This window comes from Benincasa hispida, chromosome 1, assembly GCF_027475165.1.
Source record: "Benincasa hispida cultivar pf3 chromosome 1, pf3_genome.v1.1, whole genome shotgun sequence".
Classification (NCBI taxonomy): domain Eukaryota; kingdom Viridiplantae; phylum Streptophyta; class Magnoliopsida; order Cucurbitales; family Cucurbitaceae; genus Benincasa; species Benincasa hispida.
The window spans coordinates 71,022,631-71,048,744 of record NC_143478.1 but is presented as its reverse complement, the minus strand read 5'-3'; the positions used below and the strand labels follow the sequence as shown (position 1 = coordinate 71,048,744).

Below are 26,114 nucleotides of genomic sequence, written 5' to 3'. Positions count from 1 at the left end.
AAGAAACCAAAGACAAGATTTCAACTTTTTTTGTAATTACAGATGTGACAATCACATAAAAATCAGTAATCACATAATAATCACATAGAAATCAGATTGTAATTAAATTTTCAGGTGGAAGTTTTTTGACATGTTTGCCAAAAAGCAAAATCTAGGGACACACGCCCAATTTTCCATTTTTTTTTTATTAAAGTTGTAATTTCCCATTTCTTTTATAAATATGTTATTTTATAAAAAAGAAATTAGATTTTTATATTTATTTTAGGGAAATTCAAAATTTTGTTAGTATATATTTTTTTAAGTACAATCTATACTCGCATATACTCATTTATATTTCAACAATTTAGAGAAAAGTTGTAAAGGAAAGGGTAATTACAATTAATAGCATTTTTAAGAATAATAACCAAGTGTATAACATCATTTAAAAAAATTGTAAATATAGATAAGTCTACCAGCGATAGACTCTATCGTTGATAGACTCCTCCCAATGATATGGTCTATCACTAATGGACTCCTACCAATAATATGGTCTATCGAATATTTAAATTTGGCCATATTTATAAATTTTTTTACATTATATTATATCTGCTAATACTTTTGGTCTAATGTCTATATTTGCAACTGTCCCTAAAAGAAAAGAGAAAATTCGAGTTTTTTTCTTAAGAGAAGAAAAAAATCGTTTATTTATTTATTTTTAAATAAAAAATATTAGTATTTTTATTGAAAAAATTTAAAATATAGAAATTAAATAAGAAAACTCCCGTTGGCACAAAAATTTGCTCTAAGTTCTAAAATGACAAAGTTGTCCAATTTGCATGTGTGGGGAAAAATGGTATATATAGAACTGAATATACTAGACAAACTAATTACACCTCAATTAAAAATATTATATAGTATTCAAACTCAAATCAGATGATGTAACAAGACTTAGATATAAAAATAAATAAAGACTTGAAAGAACCTAAAAATCTTTGGAGACACTAAAACGTAGTTGAGGCACGCTTCTGATAAGCGCTTATTCGCTCTACATCAGTTGCAAACAGACTATAACGATCATCTCAGAAGGATACAATGACTAACTCCAGTAGAACTGCAATTTCAAACTACTCGAATCTAACAGAATTTTTGGATACTTGCTCTTAACTCAACTTAAGAATGAAAGAAGAGAACTCTTCACTTTGGATTGGAATGTTACAAATGAAGAACAAAGTTGTTATTTATAGGCTAACAACTTAGTAACTCTTCAAAATACAAAATAAAATAAAATAAATACACAAATTGAAACATTTGTCAAATTTAACTCAATTGAGTTATTATTTGACAAAAATCAAATATAACTCATTCAAATTGAAGAAACTACAAATTTAACATTCATACATGTTAAATTTGTACATGAAACTTCATCTTAGTTTGATGTTTCGATCCAATTTGAAAGTTTCTAACTTTGAATATAATCTACATAATTAAATTCATTTATTTATGTTTCAATATTCAAATGCTTCGCTTTCTTTCACCATAAAAGCCAATAGTATGAGCATCTCTTCAAGAGAGGTTGTCTAACTTTATTCAGCAATAGAAAACTACAAATTTTAAATAAATAATTTGAAATTAAGTTATATATATTTTAATAAAGAGTTTATAAAATATATTGTATTAAAAATTATTTTTTGATGTTATATATTTTATTTTATTTTTATTCATAAATTTTCGAGAATTATTCTATTTTAATCAATTAACTGTATTATAGAAACAAGAACAAAAAAGACTATTTTAGTTATTGTTGCTAGCTTTTATTGAGTGTTACATTTGACACGCGCGAGTGCATTTGTCGAGTTATAATGTATGAAATAATCGTCACTAAAAGATTGATAATACAATCTTGCTTTATCATGTTTTCCCTATTGTATTACAAAGAAAAATAAACCTGTGATATTGCCTAGTAACTTTGTTCCTGAATTTGTTTTAATTAAAATGATTAAAACCTCTATAAATTATAAATTAAAAGTAGTTAAGTGAGCTTAGCTCTATGTGACATACACTTTGACCCAGAAAGTCAGAGGTTCAATCCCTCACACCACAATTGTTGTAGTATTCAAAAAAATTATAAATTAATAGTAATGACATCTAATAACAAATATGATTATAGTTCAAATTTGTAATATTCCCTACGTCACATATTCTTGAAAACAAAAGAAAGTAATGATGATAACTAAAATAATTTTTTATGCATTAAAAAAATTGACAATTGTATATCAATGTTGGTTTAGAAATGAAAACGAAATAAAAATATGAAAGTTTAGGTCTATAATTACTTAGACATCATTTGATAGTCATTTGGTTTTTTAAAATTAAACTTATTTCTTCTCAATTTCTTATAATGGTTTGCATATTTCTTAGGTAAAATAGCTAAATTCATAGTCAAACTAAAAAAAAGTTTTTGAAAACTATTTTTTAGTTTAATAATTTGGCTTCATTTTTTAAAACATTAATAAAAAATAAATAACAAAACAAGAATTTTAAAGGTGAAAAGAGGTGTTGATAAGCATAATTAAAAAAAAAAAAAACAAAAACCAAATCAGTGTTAATTATTTTCATAGAAGGAGCAAAAAAAGGAAAAATTTAAAGGATAACTATGATTGTTAGTTGGATTTGTTTTTCTTAAAAAATATAATTAGTTGGCTAATGAAAAAAGAATTAATAGTTGGGTCTTTCTCATTTGATAAACGCAAATTGATTAGTTTTAATATAAAGGGTCTTTGGACCACAAAACACAAATAATTATAAACAAACAAATATCACCTTCCTAGCTAACCAAACCAACCATTATTGAAGAGAGTGCGGTCAAGTTACACTCATCTTCGCGAATATCTTTCAAAAGAAAATAAAATATTAGAAATATTCTTTTTAAAAAGAAAAAATTTACCATATATAATCCGATGTCTATATAACAAATGATTGTCATGCAACTTGTGATCGTCATACATATAATTTATATCCACATTACAATTTTTAAAAATTATATATGTATATATAATAATGACAAAAATCATTATAAAAGAATTCAATTTTCATCTAAACCTAAGCCATGGAAGTGGAGATAATATCAAGTGAAACAATCAAACCATCTTCCTTCCCACCATATCTTCATCTAAAATCCTTGAAACTCTCAGTTCTTGATCAACTCTCCCCCTTCACTTACACTTCTCTCGTCTTCTTCTACACTCTCAATAATGACTCCAATGATCCTCTCCATCTTTCCCATGCCCTCAAAACCTCCCTCTCTAAAGCCCTTTCAGAGTTCTACCTTCTCGCCGGCATCATCAAAGACGACTCACAAATCCTCGCCAACGGCGTCGGAGCCCTCTTTCAATTTGCGAGAGTTCACGGCGCCATGTTTAAGTTTCTGAACCAACCAAGCTTCGAGTCTTTGAGTCAACTCATCCCTTTTCGATCTTCACGGAACATGTCGTCGTCTACAATGGAAGCAAGTAAGATTAATTAAAAAAAAAAAAAACAAAAAAAACAAAAAAAAAAGGACTCTATCGAATACTTCCAATTTTTCAAACCAATAATCTTGTTCTTTCTTTGGAATGGTGTATAATCTTTTAAGTAATTCTCAATTTGATATTTAACATTTTGAAAGTTCTCAATTAATTTATTTTGGAAAAACTATTTTAAATATGGAAGAAAAGAGGCCTAGCGTACCATTAAATTATTGTTTTATTAACATATTTTGAATTATATATGAATTTCTAAATTTTGGATCTGCCATTGGATTGAAGTATATCCTCAAGTCGCAGTCCAACTCAACGCCTTCAACGGCGGCGGGGTGGCCGTGGGGGTCTGTTTTTTACACAAGATCATCGACGGGACAACACTGAGCAACTTTCTAAGGCGGTGGGCTGCCGGTGCCGGATCGTCAACAGAAGAGAGAGGAGGAGGGAGACTACCCGAATACTTATCGTCGACAGCGGCGTTCCCGGGGAGAGATTTGTTGGGAAATTCATGGCTTTCAAAAGGATATTCACCATTTGTAGGTAAAGGAAAGATTAAGAGAAGAAGATTTGTGTTTAAAGGTGATGTCATTTTAAAGCTAAAAGAGGAATTAGTGAAATGGAAGAATGTGAAGAATCCCACAAGTGTTGAATTGGTTACTGCCTTCATATGGAAGTATATGATGATAGCGGCAATACAGAAATCATCTGGTTCTCCACGACCATCGGTAATCTTCTTTATTTCTTCTGGATTAAAAATTTATCTTTTTTTTAAGTCTTTAAATTTAAATACGTGAAAAAAGAGAATCAAAGCTCAAACCTCAAAATCAGATATTATAAATTTTATGATATGGTTTTGATTGGGTCGTTGGTAAGGGTTTGATTCATTTATTATACTTTCAATTGTTCAACTTATCATTTTTTAAGATTAAACTTTGGATTTCTTCAAAATAGTGATAAGAATAATTTAGGATGAATTACAAATTTAGTAATTCGTGAATTTTCACAACTGTACCCGAATAGGTTTCTAAGAATTTTTTTTTTTTTTTTTTTTTTTTTTTTTTTAAAAAAAAAAGGTCTAAGTCTATAAATTACTTTAAATTTTGTGTACATAAATCCATGAAATTTACAAAGTGTGTATTTAATAGCTACCTTATTTAAATTTTGGATTTTCATTTTAGGTACAATCTTAAACTTGCTTGATAACTATTTTATTTTTGATTTTAAGTTTTTGAAAATTAAGTTCCAAACTCTACTTTCATCCTTAAATTTCTATTGTAGTTTACTTTCTACCAATGTTTACAAAAACTAAAAAAAAAAAAAAGAGAGTAGTTTTTGAAAGCTTGTTTTTGTTTTTAGATTTTGATTAAAAATTTAAATGTGTTAAAAGGAAATTGAAAATCTTACTAAATAATTAGAAGAAAACAATCATAAATTTCGGAACCAGAAAACTAAAGATGAATTAGTTATTAAACATGGCCTTAGTATTTGTGTCAATATTAGTAACTAAAGTAGTTATAAGTTCCGTTTGGGATTGTTGTAGCTTTTAAAATAACAGCAGTTGTGCTTTTAGAAAAATCAGCTGTACAAAGAAGTAAAATAGTGTTTGGTAAATTTCAGATTAAATTTGAAAAAGTAGGTTAGAGTGTTTAGTAAATAAATACAAAAGTATCTTATTTTAACTAGGATAACTAAAATATACTTATAATCATATATAACTAAAATATACTTATAATCATATTTTTTTTTTAAAAAATATTTTTTTAATTTCAAATTTTAAATAATTATTTAGTATAATAAATTTTGTTTGTTATAGATTAATTTTTAAATGATAAGGAAAATAGCTTTATTTTTAAAAAAATGAATAGAATATACTTTTTTTAAAAAATGATGCAATTAACTCATGAAAAATATAAAATAGTTTTGATTAGGTAAGAAATAGATAAATATATAAAACAAATCTTTTTTTAAGTATAAAATTGAAAACTAAATATTAATTTAAAATATTACCTGATTTTAGGAGAATCTAAAAGCGAGAACGATGTTATTTTAAAAGTAACATGAAATTAACATGTTTTTTAAAAGTGATTTTAATAGACTTAGTTTAAATATGTTTTACCAAACACAAAAAAATGTCAAGATTTGCCCAACTATATCTTTAACTTTTATGGTTTATTAGGGTCGATCTTTAAACACTATAAAAATGTTTAATATGTTTTTAATCTATTTATTTTAGTATAATATAGTGTCGGGCAAGATTTTCAAAACCACATAGACTTCTTGATCACTAATCTATCTATATCTCATTTGAGTTATGCCCACTTTGACATGTTATTAATTTTTTAATTTTGTATTTAATGGATCATATATTTAAAGTGTCTAAGAGGTAATGAATTTTCAATTTTATATGTCTATAGATTTGATTTTACCTAAAAAGGTCAGTAATAGATTTTAAAAAATGAATATCAACTTAGAGAGACATATTAAACACCAAAAATTGAGAAATTAAGATCACATTCAAAATCTATTAATTTGTAGCTCATTCAGTTGTCTGTTTTTTTTCCTTAAAAAAAAAAAAAAAACCGTTTCCATTTTTTGGTAGGTATTGACTCATGCAGTCGACCTCCGAAGAAGAATGGTACCACCACTACCACCAACCATCATTGGAAACATTTTCTGGAGTGCAGTTGCTCATTACGACTCGCCGAACACCGAGATAGAACTGAGCAAGCTCGTTAATCTTATTCAGCAATCATTTGCCGAGATCGACTATAAGTTCATACAAGAAATGACGGGAGAAGAAGGGTTTCAAACAATTTCAAAATGGTTCATGAGAATGCAAGAGCTTTATTCTTCAAATCCATATTCATATGGATTTACAAGCTGGCGAAATATGGGGCTAAATGAGGTCGATTTCGGGTGGGGAAAGCCTTCATGGGTCAGCCTTGCAGGACCTGAAAATTCAGTGCTGAAAAATGTTGTTGTTTTGAAGGAAGCCATTTTAGGAGATGGGATTGAAGCATGGATCATGTTGGATGAAGATGAGATGAACATATTGGAAAATGATCAACAATTCCTTGCTTTTGCTTCTAATAATCCAACTATCCATTTAGGTTAAGTGATTGAAATTTGTTCGTACACAATTGTTTTTTTTTTTTTTGAGGGGGACAAATTGCACTTTTTAGTGCTTGAATTAAGTTTAATTTGAGATGTTGTGGCTGTTAAAATAATTATTCTCAATTGTATTGAGGGTGTAGAGACGAGTTTTACGATTTAGATGTAATATTTTCCGACATTATTTTTATAGCTTGTTTCGCCAATTGCATTTTATTGCGTAGTCCCACTCTCTCCCCTCAACTTCTTCCCGTTCAAATTTTCGGTTCGTCTTTGGAGATGTTGCTTGGGAAGCGCCTTCGCCTTCCGATCAAGAGAACCACCAGTATGATCGTTCGATCAGAACGCCAATGATCTGCACCACCCGATGACGGTTTTGCTCATAATACCACCACCATTAATCACTTTGCCTTAGTTTCTCCTAGAAATTTAAGAAATCAGTCCACACGTCACCTCGCTCAGCCACCTACCGGTCACTTCCTCCGTACATGCGGCCTCTGTAAACGCCGCCTCGCTCCTGGCCGTGACATCTACATGTACTGGTACTCCTCGATTTCTTTTTCTTTATTAAATTGCAAATTTAGTCTATATAGATATATATATGAAGATGTGACGTGTACATCCAGAGGAGACACAACATTTTGCACTTCGGCGTGTAGAGAGAAGCAACACTACTGCAGAAGCTGGGTTATTTGACGTTTCTTCAATGTCAAGTAATTGTATATCTAACGCTTCTGAAAAACGTCGAATGATCCACTGTTAAGTATAATGAGATAATTTGATCTAAAAAAATGTCAAATTATATGTTGCTCGATACAATTTATGTGTCAAAAAATGTAATACACTTGACACTAATGACATGTCAAGTTTATTGATTCTTGACATTGATTATGTATCATATATTATTATTCTTATTTTGATACAAAATAATTGACAAGTTCTTTAATTTTTGACACGCTTTCGATGTAATCTATGTTTTTTTTTTTTCAAATTAGATATACTAATTTTCCATATCTCATATCCTACATTACATGTATTCCAATATGACAAACTTTCATCAACTAAAATAAATAATTACACATTTGAGGTCTATATCAATCCAATATATCCAACTAATAATTTCATTCTTTCCATCTTTCAAATATATGAATGACTTCAAAATTTACAACACTCTCTATCAACCCCATGGCAATATGATAATTTCAAAATTACAAGAACAATAATTTTCAATCCAAACGTGCCATTCCAAAATCACAAAACTATAAATCTATCCCCTTCCATACATTGTTTTGAAGTATATAGCCTCTAATGGCTATAAACAAAACATTTACACAAAAAAGTATATGAGCATTCCATGTAGCCATATACAAAATTTACATGAACAATTCCAAATATGTCCATTAGATATAGTGACCTAAAAATTCAGCCCACTCCCTTCGTACGAGGAGTGGGCTGAATAAAAAATAAAATTTTCAATCAATGCATTAGTGGTTTACTTGGTGCATTTATGTTTCATTTTTGTTTAACTTATAAATACTTATAATGTTTACGCTCCACTGAATAGATCACACTAATTTCTAACCTAAAATTTTTGTTAATAATTTCTTTTGCGAGATGTTTCTTAAAATGCATATCTACCAACATATTTAGGACATTTCTATTAGAGTTGACTATTAGAGTTGGTTGTTTGAGTTGGTAGTAGTGATTAGAGATTTCTACGGGCTGGGATGGAGTTGGCTACTAGAGTTGGTTATTCTCTAGTGGTCGTTGAAGTTTGTTATTGGTGGTGGCCATTGGAATTGGTTTTTAGAGTTTATCGTAGATGGAGGATGACGAAGGTGCTAAAAGTTTCATTGGAGTAGGTCGGTGGTGGTTGTTGGCAACCATGGTAGAAGTGAGGTAGATGACTAGTGAGGGCCTTTCGGTAATTTTATGCATCATACAAATTCAAGTTGATCTCAATTATTTCTCTCAAGCTACCTTATTTCATAAATTTATTTTTTCAAAAATTATTTTGTGTGATTACCAAATGCTTTAATTTTTTTTTTTTTTTTCAAAGTGAAATTTTTTTCTCTCCAAAATTGAAAAGGTCACTAAAAGTGAAATTTTCTGGTAGGTGTAGATTGTGAAAAGAAGGTTGAGTATTGATCGTATCTATTGAAATAAAATAGTTATAGATATAATTTTAAAATGAAAAAGTATGAATAAGATCCATCAATTTTAATAATGTATTCTATAATAGTAAAATGTTTAAAAATGATACCTCAACGCAATTCATTGGCAGATGGGAAAGTTTGGCTTCCTCCAAGTCGCCTTCGCCAAATTGTAGAAGTAGAATTTTTCATCAACATAGATATTCATGACTATGTTTAAGCTCAAAGACCTGAATGCATAAACCACATCCAAAGTTTCAATAGATTTAAAGTATCCAAAAGAAAAGAAGAGAAAAAGGAAGTTAGTATTTCAGTTTTCAAAAGGTAGGAGAAGTAAAGAACCTTACTTATAAGTGATAGAACTTAGAAGCTTTAGAATTATGAAGTAAAGAAAATTGATAAATTGAAAATTTTCAACCAATAACATGTGCTTATATAGAAGTTCTCAAATGAAAAAATTTAAACCACATTCAATAATCATTTGGTTTTTGAAAATTAAGCTTATAAGAACATTCTTCCACCCGTACGAGTTTCATTGTTTTGTTAATTATCTACTGTTAATATGATTTTCAAATTCAAATCAAAATTTAAAAACTAGAAAAAAGTAGGTTTTGATTTTAAAATTTAACTAAAACACTAAGGGGTGTTTGGCGTGGATTTTTGTGTACGGATGGCCTCATTTGGAGGTCCAAATGAAAAATGGCCACTTAAAGAGAAAGTAATGGGAAGTGGTCTTCTGCTTACGTCATAAGCATGTGATTTTATCGATTCACCCTTAAAATGAATCCCTCGTGCCTAATGGCTCGTCACACGTTCCTCGATGCACGGTCGCTCGATACTAAGCTTCATGGTCACTCGATACGGTTGCAAACGTCATGTGTATACTCGATCATATCCACGTCATACTCAATGCTCGATTATTTTATAATCGATTATTTTGAATTCATAACTCGTTTGAAGACATTTGAAGTCCATTATTTCACCACTTCCTACAACCTCAAACTATTAATTCTCTCTATTTGTCCGATTGTATATCCTTTGACGATAACACCTCTACACTCGAAACTCCATTATCTCTGCATCAGGTAACATTCTTCTCCTTGTTTGTAGTTTGGCATTATTCACTCGAAACTCGACTATCATCATGCAACATTCTTCTCATTTTTTGTATTTTGGCATCATTCACTCAAAACTCGACTATCTCTACATCACGTTCCTCGATATGCACTTCCATGTTACTCGAAACTTGACCGACACGATTTTCATTTTTTTTTCTTCATATCTTGCATGTTTGGTTGAACTTCGAGTTTGTTTCATTTCACTTTTCCTATTTTTGTTATTTCTGATCGTCTGAAGTTTAGGGTTTGAGTTGGATAATGCATGAAGGTGGAAAATCAAACTGAATGCTCGAAAATCGACCATCTAGTCACTTGTAATGTAGTGAGTAAGAGACACCATGTAGCATGTATCGGGTATCGAGAAATCGAGTATCTTGTATCGTGCATCGAGGAACGTGCATCGTGTATCGAGTATTGAACAAAATTCTTATTTATCCCTGTTTTTTGTTATTCTGTGCAGTATGGCTAGACAATTCAAGATTCCTCCTCAAGATCGTTTCCCGGGCCAAGTGACCAGCCTATCCTCTCACATTGGGACGACTAACAAGATTGTGAAAGAGAAGCTTACTCCTGCTCAGCTTGATCTCTTTAGGAAGGTTGTATTTGGGCGATTTGTGGACATGGACATTATCTTCAATAATCTATTGGTCCATTACATTCTATAGAGGGACGTTGAAGACTATAGGAAGGATTCAATAACATTCGATTTGAATGGTACAGTTGTAACATTCACCAAAGAAGACCTCCTATTGGTGACAGAATTGTGGCAGTTACCTAATCCAGTAGTTGTGAGGAGGGCTGGAGGAACTGAATCTCTACGTAATAGGTACTTGAGGAATGATTTTCGCAGGGGACATCCATATTGGTACCTTAGAGACAATGTATAAAGAGATGGAGTTTGAGAATGATATGGATGCTGTGAAGATGATATTGGTCTACTACACTAAATTGGCTATGACGGAAAGGAGAAAACGAAGGCCAATATCGACAAGACCTTATTAATTGACGTGGAGGATTTAGATTACTTCAACATCATGGATTGGGGAAATATGTTGTGGGAGAGGACGTTACTTGGACTACAAAAAGGATTGATTGGCAAGTCCGAGAACTACAAGCAGAAGGTCCAAGATCAATAAGAACTACATCGTCATGTACAACCTACCAGGGTTTCCTCATGCTTTTTAGGTAATATCCATTCATTGGCCATAGGAGATCTATTAATTGTAGTGTCAATGTCATTTACTACTTATGCTTGTCTTATAATCGTTTATGAATTATGGTAGGTGTAGGCATACGAGATCATTTCAACAGTTGTCGGAAAGTTGCAACCCGACTCAATAGACATGTCGTACCTCGATTCCTGAGGTGAGAGTGTACATACTCACTCCCAATCAAAACAATAGTGCGAGACGTGTTTGAGTCACAATTTACTTGGATTTAAGGTAAATGTCACATATAACTTTCGTTGTTTTGTATAGAAAAGGATCATACCCACACCATTGATCATGTCCGATAGGGAGAGGCAATATAGGGATGCTAGGGTCGATGAACAACCCGTATATGAGCACATTAATGCCAAGATGACCTCCTCAGAGACACATAGATCACACCATGATGAGGATGCTCGTAGTCACTCCAACGACTACGAGATTCAAGTATTATTATCTATTTGATATACACTTGTACCTATTGTTATCTATTTTGCAGAATCACTTGAACCTCCAAGGGCCAGATAGCTTGTTCGAGGCCATATGTGGGAAAATGATGGAAAAAGCTGCTAAAGTATGGGAGAAAGAGCACATGTATGTCGATTACGTGCTCGGACTGGTACCTGAACACCAGCCTGGATGGGCAGATGTCAATTACATCTATAGCCTAGTCAACTACAAGCAACATTGGTTTATGTTGGTCGTGGACATGAATATCGGATGCATCCTTTTGTATGACTCATTGCCCAAGTATATCACAGCGAAGCATTTGCTAAAATTCTTAGCGCCTCTATGCTTTACTCTCCCTTCATTGGCACAATTCTGTAGCCTATATGATACAAAACCCGACCTTGCACCCAGTCCTTGGAAGCTGAGCTGTATCAATACAGGTGCATTACAAGGGAATAACACTAGACTGTGGGATATTCAATCTCAAGTACTTTGAGTACTTGGTGACCAATTCGAGTATGGAGGACTTATGATAGGATAAGATGCATTATTTCAGGTTGTAGTATGGTGCTGAGTTATGAGCATATCAAATTTTTTTATAGAGCAGATCGATATTTGACATTATTTTGACATTATTTTTAAAACACAATATTTTTATGCCGAGTAAAATTTGATATTATTTTGACATTATTTATGTGAATTTTTATACCATCTATGTGAATTTTGACAAGTTTTAAATTCGACACAATATTTTGACATTACTTGTAAATCAGACTGAATCCAAACTTTATATAGTACGACGCCGAGTTGTGGACAAATCAATTTTTTTATTATTAGGATTTTCCATGTAAATTTTGACACTATTTGTAAATCTATACCATCTATGTAAATTTTGACATTATTTATAAATCTAAGACAATATTACTGAGTATATAGTGCATGTAAATCAACCATCTATATAGTCAATGTTTATCGAGTATTCTCGAGTATCGTGTAACATGTACTGAGTATATATTACATGTAAATCAACCATCTATATGGTCAATGTTTATCGAGTATTGTCGAGTATTGTGTAACATGCACTGAGTATATAGTATATACATCTAAATCGTCAATGTTTATCGCGTATTGTCGAGTATCGTGTAACATGCACCGAGTATATAGTACAAGTAAATCAACCATCTATATGGTCAATTTTTATCGAGTATTGTCGAGTATCGTATAACATGCACCGAGTATATAGTACATGTAAATCAACCATCTATATAGTCAATGTTTATCGAGTATTGTCGAGTATCATGTAACGAGTATATCTTAACGAGTATTGAGTATCGAGTGACTGTATATCGAGTATTTATCAGAACGTCTCTACATTACAGAATGAACAATCTATATAATATAGAGTTTTGAGGGTCCCATATGAACAATCTATATGATACAGTATGAAGAATGAACAATTTATATTGACGTTTGTTGGGTCGCCTATGTCGTCCTTGCCCATTTGTTGAGTTTGGACGTGTCAAGTGGTTCATTGCACTGTCTATTATGCCCCAGTTGGCCACACCGTGCACATTTCTTTAATGTGACATGCTCTCTAGCAGACGATATCCTCTTTACCCTTCATTTACCAACTTGTACCACTCTTTTTCGATGGGAATATTTTTACCTCGATATACCCTGGTGGCCTATTCCATTCGGATACGTGACCAAGCGAGTTTATTGATTCTACATATGCTAGTACTAGGGAATCAACACTATACAATCTGCTGCATAGAGTAAACGGATTAATATAACGCTTTTTAGCTGCAGTAATAGCGTGCGAACACGGAATCTCCAAACATTGAAATTTCTTGCAACTACATTCTCGAGTGTTAAGACTGACAATACAATCTAATCCACCATCCTTGACATGAAATCTATAACAATCGATTGGATTTACTCAGCATCGCCTAGCTTTTTCACACTCTAAACCCCTCCATATAGATTGAGTGTGTCGATGTACTATTAGACCACATTGTTCGCTGCTCATGAAACCAACCTTGAAGTAGACCTCTTATCTATTCTAGCAATGAAGTTATTGGTAACGCTTTTGCTTCTTTGGTAATAGCATTGAAGCATTCGACACTATACTGGTCATGTTATCATATCAGTTCTCGTATTGGTAACACCGTGCCTACCGCTGAATACTAGCATCCTCTAAATATCTAGCAAGGGAACCATTCTTGTAATTCATTATTTAAACCCAATGACGCTTGAACCGCTCTACAACCATCGTGAAACAATTTTTTAACAGCCTCGTCTTTGAAGTATTTCTCCAGTTCCTTTTCAAATGGATGGTACAAAGTCCGTGGTAAGAATTGGGAAATACGATATCAATGGCATTAGCTATACTCTGTCCACGTTCTGAGACAAATACGAGGTTAGGGCATTCTCTAATTGTTGTTTCAAGGTTCGTCATGAACCACTTCAGGGCTCGATCATTCTCACCATTAACAATTGCATATGCTAGCGGGTACAGTTGGTTATTACTGTCCATTGCAATACCAATTATCATTGTTCCCTTATACTTACCCTTTGGATGAGTGCCTCTACAATAGTCACGGGTCGACAACTTTTAAAACCTCTTAGACTCGCACCTAGTGCCATGAACACATTTTTGAAATATTTTGATTCTTCAAGCTCAATCTTAAATACAGTTCCATAATTTTCTATCTTCAAAGTCTCACCATATGCATGCAAGATTACACATGATTCCTCTGGCATCCCCCTTACAAGAGCAAAAGTAGTTTCTCTCGCACGTCATGCCTTGTTATAACTAATATTGACACCGTATTGCTGTCACATATCCTCAAGTGTGCTTTGTCCCCTCGACCAATGCCGAACTCATCCTTGATTAGGTGACCAATAACGAATGCGCTAACTTTCCTGTGTGAATGATTCAATACTTCAATCGAGCATATGTGATTGGGCGTGCATTTTATGATCTTGAAAATATCACATCCGTCCATTTTAATTCCTCGAATGACCCATTTACAAGTTTGGTGTAAACATCGAACACTACAATTTTTTGTTTGATTTTTTAACTCACAGTTCAAAGTTGTTCTTAATGGCCAACATTGCTAACCTCATCTTCACATCACTCTTGCTGAAGAAAATCTAACCTTCTTCAAATTTATCCATTAACCCTATAGACGGCTGTGGTTACATAATTAAGTCCCCCGTTCTGGTGTTACTACTAGATGGTAAATTGGTCGAATTTTGGCGAGGCACACGTCCAACAAAATGGCCAAAATCATTTGACAAAATCGGAGTTTGTTGTTCTTCATTCACGACAGAAAGACCATTCCCTAACAAAACTTGGGTTGGTTGTTCTTGCATAATAAAAAGATTACTCCCTAAAACAATTGGGGTTGTCTGTTCTTCATTCCTAACCTCTTCCTCTTCTATCATTACATTCTCATTTACACATGTCCCAACATCTTCTATTGTCGTATTCGGATGCAATACATTTGGTATATTAACATCAATGTTGTCATTTTCCAGTGAGATAGTCGATGGACAAACATCATGCTCATTTACATCACCTCCACACATGGGGTTTGTCTGATCTCTCTGGGTATGTTGCCCCGCGATGAATTTCTTTGATTTCCTCAAGACTTACAAATACCTGCGATTTATACGGTCGTACTCTGAGAGGAGAAATTTAACATCAGTATCATCCATTAAGCATACTGAAGGAGAATCAATATCCATCTTATATTTCACCCTCATTATAATCTTGAACTCTGTCGAAGTAACTTGCATGATATCATATATCTAAGATTTATCAGCTCATCATATGTCAATATGCTTGGAACTAGGAAACCCTTCAAACGACATCTAGTATAGCATTCTTTTGTGTCATCCCATATACCACCATAATGTAAGAATATATACTTATCCATCCTTGAAAAAAAAAGCAATACAGAAAGTGAGCATTTAAGAAAATAGGTATTTGTTAAATACTTGTGATACTAGCTAATCGCTACTCGATTGTCGTCACCCGATACTTGGTATTCTCAATTGATGCTTACTGTTTCATAGCTCTCTCCCCTCATCCTCGCTCCACTGGGAGCTACTTGCATGTATTAGTGCACACTCACAAAATCACACTCACTCGCTCTCTTTGCTATGTTTGTATGTCCGTACATCGTCAGAAAAGTAAAAAAAAATAAATAAATAAGCAGGAAAAAACATGTTTACTTACTTGAGGTGTGAGACAATATAGTGAAATGATCTCAATGCCTTTATAACTTGATCTTTGTCAAGAAAAATAGGTTTTGTGAAGTGGGTTTTTAGAAGGGAAAGTGATCCCGATTTTCTTTTTTGTATTTTAGTTTTGTTTCTTCTTAGTTAATAAAAAAAATTACTTCACATTTCAAGAAATTGATTGGAAAGAATCATGTACATTGTCAGAAAATTCCCAAACTTGTATATGTTCGTACATGAGCATTAACTACAGAGCAGGTTCCGACAAAATAATCGAGTATAAAGTAAACAAGCATTGAGTATGATGTGGATATGATCAAGCATACATGTGTCGATTGCAGCCGTATTGAGTGACCATGAAGCTGGGTATCGAGTGACTATGCATCGAGGAACGTGTGACAATCCATCAAGGATCGAGTAAATTCGTATTGGCAGGCGCGAGGGGTGCATCTCAGGGCCGAATCAGTAAAATCACATGCTTATGACGTAAGCAAAAGACCACTTTTTATTACTTTTTCTACGGGTGACCATTTTTTATTTGGGCCTCCCAAATAAGGCCATCGTTAAAAAAAATCCTTTGGCACATATGTTTAGAAACCTGAGAATGTTAAGCTTGGGGGATTAGACTGAGAGGTTTAGATAGTCTGAGTTTAAGAAAACTGTGTGGTTTTGGAAGTCTGGGTTTAAGAAACTCATGTTTGGAAGGTAGACTTAAGTAGCACGGGAATGAAGTATAGATTTATAAATATTTAGTTTGTGAAATATTTTCTTGTATTTAATCATCAATTAGATTTTAGATTAGTTTAAATTTGTCATCTTAATTATTTTAAAATAATTAAGTTCAAAATAAACTAAAAAATTTAGAATATATATTTTTTTTAAAAAATTGAAATAGAGATTTTGACTATAATTTGCTTTAATCTATTGTTTTAGTAATTTGATATTTTAATCTTATTAGATTTAGAAATAAAATTTCATACACTTTTGTCACTAACTATTTTGAAAATGATCATTTGTTTTTTTTACCATAATACGCTAATTTAAAATTGAAATAAACTAGTATTTTAATATTAAATTCAATTATTGGGAACTATACTTTTTTTCTTATCAAATTACATTTGAGGAATAAAAAATCATAAATTTTGAGTTGAGCTTTTATTTGATCGTTAAATTGTTTAAAACATTTAAAATATTTACGTTTAGCAAATTATTCTAAGTCTTCGCCAAAAAATAATAATAATAATAAAAAAAATAAAAATAAATAAAATGTTATTAAATAAAATTAGAACTTTCCACCTATATAGTTCTACACATATAACTTAAATAAATATAGTCATACAATTGTAGTATATTGGCGTGTTTGGAATGACTTAGAAAAAAATATCTTTCAAAAATTCATTTTTAATTAAACATTTTTTTTTAATAAAAACTCATTAACATAAAAAAAAAAAAAACATATATGTATTGAAATTTTTTCTTAAAAGTCTTTTTATATACAAATTTGTCTAGTTTGTTATAAATAAGAGTATTTTTAATAATGTTATTCAAGGATAGTAAGTGGCAGTGGTTGGAGGTAGGTGGTCGAAATTTTGTTAGTGTAGGGGGAAGAAGGGTTGCCAGAGGTTGGTCAATGGTGGTCGGAGTTGGCCAGTGGCGACTGGAGGTTGGTCGACGACGATCACCGAGATGGTGGCCAGAGTTGGTTGGTGACGGTTGGAGTTGGTTAGTGGCAGTCGCAGGAGGTGGCAGCTGGCGATGGTCGCCGAAGGTGGCAACCGGAGTTGGCCGACGACGGTCGTCGGAGTTAGCTGGCGACGTTCACCAGAGGTAGCTGTCGAAGTTGGCCAACAGTGGTCATCGAAGGGTGGCGGCTGGAGTTAGTCAACGACGGTCGTTGGATGGACGAGGTTGGAGTTGGCTGCAGTGGTCGTCGAAGGTGGTGTCTGGAGGTTGGCTAACGTACTTCCTAGATTAAATTAGGGAAAAAAAGGGATAACCCATAGGTTTGAATAGTAAACACTATTCAAACCCATGGGAAAAGAACGTAGGAAGCCAAGGCTTCCTAAATCCATGCCCCAAACAAGGGTTGAACTTAGGATACCTAATAGAGATGTTCACGGGGCGGGACAGGGACAGGGAAGTCCTCCCCGTTCCCGTCCCCGTCCCCTTATTCCATTCACCATCCCCACGAATTTTGCATGGGGATTTTGCGGGGGTTGGATTCCCCTCAAGAAAAATTTCCTCGCAATAATTTTTTTTCTAACAATTTTTTTATTTCAATTAAATATATATTTTTAACAATTCCTTAAATCTTATCAATTTTGATAATAAAAACAATAATATATATTCAATTTAAAATTATATAATTAAAATGCTAAATTCTCATAATTTTTATAAATTAAAATTCAACAATTAGAACATCATATCTTAAATATTACAACATCCAAAGAATTAAAATAATAAATTTTTAAAACTTAAATAATTAAAACCTTTATATTATCCTAACAAAGTATACAATATATTATAAATTTATAATTTATATACAAAAGTCGAGGCGGGGTCGAGGTCAGGGTCACAGAATATATTCCCCATCCCCGGTCCCGAATTGTAAATGGGAAAAAGAATTCCCCATTCCCTCCCCATGTATTCGAGGATTCCTCGTCCATTCGGGGCGGGTCCCCGTGGGGCTCCGACCCCATGGGTTTTTTGGACATCTCTAATGCCTAACTCATCCAATCTCAACTTTTGAAACAAACACCCCCTAAGGGTTTATTTAAAATAGATGAAATCTATAGTAAAAAGAACATATAATTATAAAAGATAAAAAACAAAAAACAAAAGTCTTGTTTGTTAATCATTTGGTTTTTAAAAGATTTATACTTGTTTTATTTCATTTTTCTTAAAATGTTATTATTATTATTTGTAAGTAAAAGAGTTGAATTCTTAAGTAAATTCAGAAACAAAAACAGATTTTTAAAAACTGCATTTTAAGGCCTAGTTACAGACCATTTCAGCTCTGTTTAGTAACAATTTTATTTTTGGTTATTGTTTTCGCACATTAAGCTTACATCATTCACATTTCTTATCATGATTTGCAACTTTGTGCAATGGTTGAATTCTTAGCTTAATTCCAAAAATAAAATTTTTTTTTTGAAGGCTACTATTTTTAGTTCTCAAAATTTGGTGGGAAGAAATTTAAAGGTGGAAGTAATGTCCATAGACTTAATTTTCAAAACCAACAAAAACAAAAACCATAATAGTTACAGGCCTTCATTTTTTTTTTTTTGGTTTCTTAAAAAATAAGTTTATTTCCTCTCAATTACTTACCATGATTTGTAGAGTTGAATTCCACACCTTTTAAAAAAGTTTTTCTTGAAAACCTACTTTTTTTAGTTCTCAAAATTTGACTTGATTTTTTTAAAATAATGATAAAAAGTAGATAACAGAGTAAAGAATTTAGAAGTAGTAAGAATGGGTAGAAAGCATATACCGTCGTGAGAAAACTGAGAAGTAGAAGAGAAGTTTAATTGTAAAGTTAATTTTCAAAAACTAAAAACCAACCAAAATCATTAGCCTTAGTTTGAAACAAGTTGTCTTGTTTACTAACAATTTTATTTTTGTTTTTGTTTTGAAAATTAAGCCTATACAACTATTTTCACTTCCAAATTTCTTACTTTGTTATCTATTTTTTACCAATGGTTTAAAAAACAAGCTAAAATTTGTAAACTAAAAAAGTAGCTTTGCAAAAGTTATTTTTGTTTTTGGAATTTGGCTAAGAATTCAACCATTATATTTAAGAAAGATGCAAATCAATGTAAGAAATGAGGAGGAAATAAGCTGAATTTTAAAAAACCAAAAACAAAAAATAAAATAGTTACCACATGGAATCTTAGTTTTAAATTTTTTATTTTTTAAATTAAATTCATAAACACTACTTCTATTTCCAAATTTCTTCATTTGTTATCTACTTTTTACCAGTGGTTTTAAAAAAACCAAGCCAAATTTTGAAAATTAAAGAAACGGTTTTGTTTTTAGAATTTGGCTAAGAATTCAATTATTGTACTTAAGAATGATGTAAATCATTATAAGCAATGGGGAGAAAATAAGCTTAATTTTAAAAAAACAAAAAACAAAAACGAAATAATTACCAAACGGGCCTTTAAAAATAGAAACTTAGAATATATTAAGAATAAAGACTGAAACCTTACATCAACACAATTGTTGGGAAGATGGGAAAGTTTGGCCTTCTCTGGATCATCTTGGCCAAGTAGTAGCATTGGACATCCACGAACATGGAGATGATTCAATTTCTTGAGGCATAGCATGACTTCTTTTGAAGGGAAGCATTTCAAATTCTTGCAATCAAAAAGTCCCAATGTTTCTAAAGATGTAAGGTTTCCCAACCAATCAGGTAAAGCTTCCAAACTATTAAAATTTTTAATAGTTAAAGCTTTCAGAGCTGTGAGATACTTAAGTTGTCGAGGAAGCTCAGTTGCATTTCTCAAACTATCAATCAAGGAAAGATGTGTAAGTATTGAAGATTGGTGCAGGAGAGGACTAAAGTCGTAGTCTTGCATACATCCAACAATTTCCATTTCTTTCAAATTATGCATATTATGTAAATTTAAGGCCAAATTTGGACATTCAGAAATCTTCAAGGACTCAATGGAATTAGGACAGTTTAGCCCATTTGGTAGCTTCGCCAATTCTTCACATCCCACAATTCTTAAAGTTCGAAGAGATGCAAAGTGATGTGGAACATCCAATAGTTTGGAACAAATGACAATAGATAAGCTTTGAAGATATGGAAAAGCAATACCATCTGTTACGTCTTCCCATTGCTCTAAGTTTTGCATGAGACGAAAGGAAAGTTCCTTCAACTTGGGAAAAGAAACCCTTTGGTTGGAGTAATGAGTGTTTCCATAGAACTCACTGCCTATACTTCTCACACTACCCATGGAGGAAATGTGAAGCTCCTCTAAGTTAGGTAGTTGTCCTAGCATTGGAAGCATTTCACATCTGTTACATTCTTGTAGAAATATTATAACCAAATTTTCAACAAAGATACCATTAGGCAAAACTTGTCCCCCATAGTGAACAACAGACAACGATCGAAGATTCTTGTGTGGTTGAAGTCCTTCCAATACTTCAAAGTCATTATTACAGTTGTTATGCTTTTCTTCTTCAGAGTAAACATCCCATTCAAAGGTTAGTTCACATAAATTCTTCTTTCCCATCAACTTTGCAGCTATAGCTTCCTTTTTGCTTTTTACTCGATTGAGACTTGAAAGTTGTAATGATCCTTTGAGGTTATTTAAAGGTCCAAGTTCTTCAATTTTACATCCCTTCTCAGAACCTACTACAAATGCAGGTAATGTTTGAAGATGAATCAATTGGCTTATACATAAAGGCATTTGCTTGATGTAAATGTAGAAGAATTGCAAATGCCTTAACATGACCAATTTTCTCAAGTTCTTTGGAAGATCCACTCTTGTGCCAAGTTTAAGTGTTTGCAAATTATAAAGCATAGTAATAGATTCTGGAAGCTTCAATATCGAAGAACCTATAATGTCAAGATACCTCAAATGTTTTAGCATACCAATTGAATCCGGTAAGATTCGAAGAAATGGTGAATTCATAACTAAAACACGTAAAGAACCAAGGTCTACCAATTTATCATGAATCATCTTGTTATTGATAACAGTTGTGCGTAACTTTCTTGTGCTTTTTTCACTCCAATTGCTATGTTTAAATTCGAAATTTTGATGACTTGAAATAACACAAGCAATATCGTGTATTAGATCATGCATCTTAAAGTGGGTAACTGTCCCATCAATATCTTTAGAGACATCTTGAAATAAGGAGCGAGATAATAAGAAGTTGATATAATCTTCTCCTATATTCTCCTCCAACATTGTGTTGTTTCCTTTTTGTGCTTGAATGAACCCTTGTGCTATCCACATTTGAATAAGAGTTTCTTTAGCAAATTCATAATCTTTTGGAAAATTTGAGCAATATGCAAAACATTGCTTTAATGAAAAAAGTGGTAGACAATCCACACTAAGTTTTAGAGTGGAAAAAACAAAGTCTTTGTCATCATTGGATATATTTGTTACTACACTTTCAACTTGAGTCAACCATCTCTCATAGTTTCCTTCAAACTTTGTTGCCCCTCCAAGTACCTTTGCTACTAGTGGTACACCACCAATTCTTCTAATAACCAATTTTTGAATAATCTCTAACTTTGGACTCATTGATAGTCCATTTGCACTTGCACTCTCTTTAAACAATGACCAACATTGATCATCAGACAGTTTTGTTAGGTGATGACTCGAAGTTGTTTCCATGACAGTTGCAACTTCTGCACTCCTCGTGGTCACAATAATACTATTCCCAAATTTTCCAGCAATATTTTTTAAGCATTCCCTTAACTCACCCCACAATCTAGCTTCTTCATTCCAAACATAGTCAAGAACAAGCAAATAACTTTTACCTTGCATCTCCTCTTGGAGCTTTCGAAGTAAATTCTCCTTGTTCAAGCCACTAGAAGTTTTTGTGAGACTTTGAAACATCCCTTCCAAAATATTTAGAATGATAAATGGTTCAGACACACAAACCCATATAGTTTCATCAAAATGATCTTTAACCAACTCATGATTGAAGACCATCTTTGCCAAAGTTGTTTTCCCCAATCCACCCATACCCACAATGGGTATGATGGACATTGGATGTTCATTGCTAGATTCAATCACCATCTTCACTATGTTTGAAACTTCAACTTCTCTTCCTATTATAACTTCTTCAAAATTAAGATTCGATGTTGTCTCTCGAATCTGCTTAAGATTAATATTCTTATGTGTTTCTATGGATTCCTCCCCAAGCAGAGCAACCAATCCTAAAGGGCTTGCCTCACAGTAATGTTTATACAAAGTTTCAGTAATGTCCTTCATTCTTTTAGCCATCTTCCTACGAAACGGAAAAGGATTATTGGAGGATGAAAAGAAATTGCGCACCTTCTTGTTTCTTTTCTCTGTGTCGACTTTTTGTCGAAGATGTTCATAAACAAGCTCATCCAACAGATCATCGACCTCGTAAACAAAATGTTGAAGATCCTCCACCCACATCCTCACAGATTCATGGTGTAATTTCTTTTTGTTAATATCTCTTAGAATGGCTTCAGATTTGAGTAAGCACTTTCTCAATTTGGAGAGCTCCTTCTTGAAGCCCCATGCCATACTAATCTCCTCTGCTGCTACTTTCACTGTCTTCTTTAGAACTTCTTGTACAGCAAAAATCCACAAGAATTCAGCCATTCTCTTTGCTTTTTGCTTCCTCGAAAGAATTGCAATTTGAATATGAAGACGACCTAAAATCCAAAGAAGATTTTATTATTTTTCCACTCTAAAATAATTAAACCAGCCGCGACTTTGACTGTTGACTTCACGGTTGATGTCGACCTAAGAAGAAAAAGCAAGCAAGGCAAGTGGTTATGTTGGGTGAAAATTTTAGTTTTAAAAATGAAGAGAAACTAACATTTGGTTGGAGAATTTTACATTAGAAAATTTTGTTTTGGAAGCCTGCCTGATGTAGTTCAACCTTAAGCTTTGGGTTTGGGTCCCAAGAGGTATCCATGTTTTGGAGGTAGTGAGAAGATAGACCAATATGGGTTCGGCGGACGTCTCACATGCGCGCCGCCGTCCGGTCGGCGAGGCGAGTGATTATTTTTTTTTATTATGTTTTAAAATCGGAAAAAAGAGAAAAGGAAGGAACTTGGTCCTCCGCGTGCGTCTTCCAATGAGTCTTCTGCACGTTCTGAGGCTCTCGCCTCTTTCTCACTCAACCGTTCCACGTTGAAGGCCTATAAAAGTTGTGGTCTTCAGCAGATCATTAACACAACTTTTTGCTTCCATTAGAAAGTTCTCCTCTCCTCTCCTACTCCTCAATTTTCTGTTTTCTGAGCAGTGAGTTAGAAAGGGTATGTGTTCCGGTCGGTAATGGTGCATTTCCGATCGAATTTTCCTTTTAAGCTGTCTTATCTTGGAGAAAATGTGACAGTATTCCTGACCTGCTTGCACACTTGGGCAACACCGCGAAACGTCTTAAAGAGAGTGAGTTTTGCGACTCAGCCTATAACGAGTTTTTGTTTTGCAGGTTTTGTTCTTTGATTGACCGTCGTGCCTTAACCGGTTGTTGTTCGTCGTCGAGGGTCTTGTTGGGTTTAATGTCCTATAAACTTGTAGTTTGTAAATCATTAAACATATTCTATTTCCAATAAAGACGTTATTGAGGTTATTCAGTAAAAGATGTTATTGAATATGTAAGTTGCGAATATCTAACCTAAATTCAATAAACTAAGATCCTTGGCTATAACATGAATACTCGAATTATATGTAGAGACATATCATATGATCAAGTTCAAGTATATAGCCAAAACTGTCTATAGTATAAGGATAAGGTTGGGTACGTTATCCTGGGGACAGTATGGACGCGACCCACTTTGTATTAAGTACAAACAATGAGATCCTAAATCGTTCGTGTAGAGACATGTGAGTGGGGGCGTTCTATGCAATGAGTTTGCATAAGACAGGACCGCGAAATTATTCACTTTCTGTTTATAACGTCGTTTACTGAAGAAACTGACTATTTCATAAGATGACCTAGGTAACTCGATCTTAATCCTGAGCTAACTATGAATTCCTATTTATACGAGATTATCCTTTGATCTGCATGGGTGAGAGTGGCCAGACATCGCCGACTCAACAAGCCTACCATTTTGGGGATAAGATCGGATAGATAGCTGGGGACATAGTCTCGCAAGACAGAATTCGCTCCTACCCATTTCAAGGATAGTAGAGAGGTTGTTCCTTTAAGTACTAACTCTAGGACTTGAACAAGGGGCCCCACCCTCTTCTTGGCCCGGAGAATAGTAGGGAAGACATTAGAGGTGGTCCACACACCGTTCGTGAGCAAAGGAATCAAAGGGAGTTGCTGAATCGGTCTCCAAAAAAGTTGGTACAAATTCTGCTCTCTGTTTACGGTATTTGGACAACATGCTTTCATTTTCTAAAATTGATGTAGTTAAGTACCTCCGATCCTAAAATTGCTTCCGCATGTGTTATATGAACACCTTCAATTGGTATCAGAGTATGATTAAGGCACCTAACATGCATTAATTTTAGCTTGGTGGGTAGCTTTTCATATGATGAAACTGTGTAGAAACTAAAGAAAATTGGTTTTGGGATTGAATTTAATTCTCATTCAATTCATTGGAATTAATTGTAATTGCCTACGTGTTTATGGGCATTAATGTGTTCATATGGAGTCTGTAAATTTTGAGAGTCAATAGATTCCATTTAGGCTGTCAATTTGAAGAAATTCAGAGACTGTACAAAGCTGGCCGAAAATTCCAGCATGCTGTTTTTTAGTTCCAGCCCAAGTGTGTTCTTCACTTAAAGGCAAAATGGTCCGGTTCAAACAATCCTAGGGCGGTTCGAATGGTTCGGGAGCGGTCCAAGCCCTATTTGAAATTATTATTGTAATAATTTTAGTTTTTTTTTGCTTGATTAAAAATCTCAAAACCAATTCACTTTAGTTAACTTAATTAATTATGCATTATTGAATGTATGTTTTAATTAAATAGTATTTTATGTGCATAATGTATGTCATTTAGATTTAAAATCCCACCATAGGAAAGCATGAATCATGCATTAATTAATATGTTATAAGAGTTGTGATATTAATTAAATGCATGTATAAAATTTCATGAAATTAATATAAATGTTGTATTAATTTAGGGAGATGCTGCTTGAATGGTTATTTTCAAAATTGATTAATTGATATAAAAGTTATATTAATTAAAAGAGAAAATATACAAAACATGAAGCATGAAACTTCTTTAGTTTGATTATAAATGTTATATTCAAATTAGGCTTGTTATAAATTGTTTTTATAATTGTTATAAATGAGATAGAAATCTAAAATCTATAACAAAGATAAGGTGCATGCTCACATAGGGTTAATTTGAATCCAAATTTCGATCGATTTCAATTAGATTCGAATAGATCGATATCTTGTAAAATTGAAGTTATAAGAAAACTCATCCGACAAGATCTTGGCAAAAAGTCAGATAAAATGACTAAGGTTGAAGGTATTTAAGTTGACGGTTCACGGAACACCTACTACATGGAGATCGAGCTGGCGTCTGAGTTAGGTTAAATCGATTTTATGAGTATGCGTGAATGGTGTGAGATAATAAAATTTGTTTATCACCTAGACATCGTAGGTTAAAAATCCTGTATAAAAGTTATACTCAGATGAATCACCTAGACT

At 32.9% G+C, this 26,114-nt stretch overlaps 2 protein-coding genes and 1 pseudogene across 4 annotated transcripts; 2 read left to right on the top strand and 1 right to left on the bottom strand.

Moving 5' to 3' along the window:
* Positions 1 to 3,051: 3,051 nt before the first annotated feature.
* Positions 3,052 to 6,814, top strand: LOC120073618 (akuammiline synthase 2-like). The gene is made up of 3 exons (XM_039026429.2): positions 3,052 to 3,488; positions 3,783 to 4,222; positions 6,097 to 6,814. The coding sequence occupies exons 1-3, from the start codon at positions 3,086 to 3,088 to the stop codon at positions 6,610 to 6,612; spliced, it is 1,359 nt and encodes a 452-aa protein (XP_038882357.1). The 5' UTR covers positions 3,052 to 3,085; the 3' UTR covers positions 6,613 to 6,814.
* Positions 4,613 to 23,174, bottom strand: LOC120069595 (disease resistance protein RGA2-like). 3 transcript variants are annotated; one of them, XR_016524190.1, is made up of 3 exons: positions 19,994 to 23,174; positions 8,872 to 8,991; positions 4,613 to 7,342 (listed from the first exon to the last, which is right to left on the bottom strand). XR_016524190.1 is itself a non-coding variant. In XM_090306565.1 (3 exons), the coding sequence occupies exons 1-3, from the start codon at positions 23,096 to 23,098 to the stop codon at positions 8,953 to 8,955; spliced, it is 2,214 nt and encodes a 737-aa protein (XP_090162691.1). In that variant the 5' UTR covers positions 23,099 to 23,174; the 3' UTR covers positions 8,766 to 8,952. The 3 variants fall into 3 exon arrangements, 2 of the variants coding, with proteins under 2 accessions (XP_090162691.1, XP_090162465.1); XM_090306565.1 differs by lacking the exon at positions 4,613 to 7,342 and having other exon boundaries at positions 8,766 to 8,991; positions 19,994 to 21,348; positions 22,279 to 23,174; XM_090306339.1 differs by lacking the exon at positions 4,613 to 7,342 and having other exon boundaries at positions 8,766 to 8,991.
* LOC150038691 (FCS-Like Zinc finger 6-like) lies at positions 6,888 to 8,519 on the top strand (annotated as a pseudogene).
* Positions 23,175 to 26,114: the final 2,940 nt, after the last annotated feature.